At 38.1% G+C, this 2,265-nt stretch overlaps 1 protein-coding gene across 1 annotated transcript in view; it reads left to right on the top strand.

The window, feature by feature from the left end:
• CA10 (carbonic anhydrase 10) overlaps window positions 1-2,230 on the top strand; it is a 178,126-nt gene extending 175,896 nt beyond the window's left edge. Inside the window, exons 8-9 of the mRNA XM_026861294.1 lie at window positions 845-1,019; window positions 1,869-2,230. Of these exons, the coding sequence (XP_026717095.1) occupies window positions 845-1,019; window positions 1,869-1,891 (198 nt within the window). The 3' untranslated portion in view covers window positions 1,892-2,230. The remainder of the gene's footprint in view (window positions 1-844; window positions 1,020-1,868) is intronic.
• Window positions 2,231-2,265: the final 35 nt, after the last annotated feature.

Genomic DNA, 2,265 nt, shown 5'->3' with positions numbered 1-2,265 from the left:
AAAAAAAAAAAAAAAAAGTATTTTGAGAATTTCTGATTTACAAATTGCAGCTTTTTTTTTTTTTTCCCTCTCCAGTTTCCTATACAAAGTTTGAAAGGTTTGGGTTGACTTGAACCAATTAACAGGCTTTTAGCACAGTTGCACAGACATAAGAACCATTGCTGTCCATTGCAGTTTGCATCCAACCACTGCTGGGCACACTGAAATTCCTGGATGATTCAGCAGTTCCTCTCTCTGCTGCTCCATGAAGCCATCTCAAAAGAAAGCCAGAGGCTACCATAAGAACACTACAGACACAGCACAGACAGTATCCAGACCAACCTGCCAACGGAGAGAGGATTTCACTTTTTAACATCATTAATTTCATTAATTCAGCAGCATGACTGTCAGTTATCCTTTCCATTCTGACTGGCCGTACCCAGTACTTGAGCATCATCATCCAAAACTGTGTCTTCTCAGCTGGAAGCTACAAAATAATAGCTACAAAACTTAGGAAATTAGCTCTTGTCATTCATCAAGTTCATTTTCTCTGCACCAGTTGCTGTCACCCAGTACTGTGGGTTCCATTTGTTTCCTAATCAGCCAAGGACACACCTCATACCATTTTTATTTAGTCCACACAAAACTACTTCAGTTTGTTTAAAATGGGGCTCGGAAACAGAGGACCACAGAAGGAATGGTTTTACCTCAAGTTAACTCTTTCAATCTACCTCTGAGTACAAATCACTGAGATCCTGCTTAACTTTCATTTATTTAGTAGTCTAATTAATAGTGTTGTATATTTTTTACTTACAGGAAAGACCACAGGAAAGTACTAAACCTGCTTGTTTTGTATTTTGTATAGATGCATTCTTTACGACTGCTAAGCCAGAATCAGCCATCACAGATATTTCTGAGCATGAGCGACAATTTCAGACCAGTCCAGCCTCTCAACAATCGATGTATCCGAACTAATATCAACTTTAGTTTACAGGGAAAAGATTGTCCAAACAATAGAGCACAGAAACTACAGTATAGAGGTACGTTCTGCCTCCAGAATAATCCTTTCCATGCTTACACTGAACTCTTTTCTTAGAGAAATCCAAGTGCATAGTAAAGCATACAAATAAAACCAGATGAAACTCCTGATCTGAGGGACTAACAGCATGAGTCAAACATTACATATTTGAAATGGATGTGGAAACTTGGCCAGAAACATGCAGGAAAAGCATGACAAAAATGTGTCTGGGACATGTAATAAATTTTTAAGAGCAGCTAGGACAGACCTTCAGTTTTCTAGCCTCATTTTAAAGTCTTGCCTCAAAAAATGCATTTTGCTCTGTTTTATGCACCTTGGAGAAAAAGGGGGGTGAGCTAGTCTTGATGACAGCTGATCTCAAACCAATAAATTTCACTCTGGGGGTGCACCACCATAACAAATCCTCAGATTAGAAAGTGATGTATTATGCAGTGGATATTAAACACGTGAACCAGCCCAGTCACCTGCTGGTAGAGTCTTACGCTGCCATGGCTGGGGGCTCCCAACAAAGCTGTAATGTGTCTTACATATCTTTTAGCCTATGCACGCACAGTTATATTGCCTGCAATAATGGTGCAGAAGTGCCTTCTTACCAGTAATATTATGGTTATGAAAGAGTACTACAGAAGGATGGAAAAGAAAGCACATTTTCAGCAACAAGACTGATGACTGAGTTGCAACACTTCAAAGGAGCAGTCATTCAAATTTAATTCTTTTCCAGAAGGAGGAAACTGAACCTCCCGGCTTTTTCAAGAGATTTTGTTTAAGTGCTATTACAGTGTTAAATCCAGCCAGTTTCATATCTGGAGTTTATTAAAGTATAATTGTTTCTGTTTTGTTTCTCTTTCAGTAAATGAATGGCTCCTCAAGTAAGACAGACAGAGCAGGCAGAACCCATAACCTCAGTGGAATGCTACTACTGTGAATTGACATAATCTAGAATGCACCCAACCTCACTCTCTTTGGGTTCACGACAGCCCGTGCAAACGTGCTGTAGGAAAAGAGCTGCCATGTTGGAAACTCAACTAAAAATTCATTCATATGATCAGTGGTAATTAAAAAAAAAAAAAAAAGTAAAAAGACAGTATTACAGTAAATGTGATTACAATTTTGATACAGTTTTCCTGAACTAATTTAGCTTCACAAAGAAAGACTTTTCAGCCTTTGTACATATGAAATTCTTCCTCTTTCCCCCCCTCCCTCAAATTAAAAAAAAAAAAAAAAAAAAAAAAAAAAAAAAAAAGGGG

Source organism: Athene cunicularia (genome assembly GCF_003259725.1).
Source record: "Athene cunicularia isolate RWA chromosome 18 unlocalized genomic scaffold, athCun1 chr18_part1, whole genome shotgun sequence".
Classification (NCBI taxonomy): domain Eukaryota; kingdom Metazoa; phylum Chordata; class Aves; order Strigiformes; family Strigidae; genus Athene; species Athene cunicularia.
This window is presented reverse-complemented; position numbering and strand designations above follow the sequence as displayed.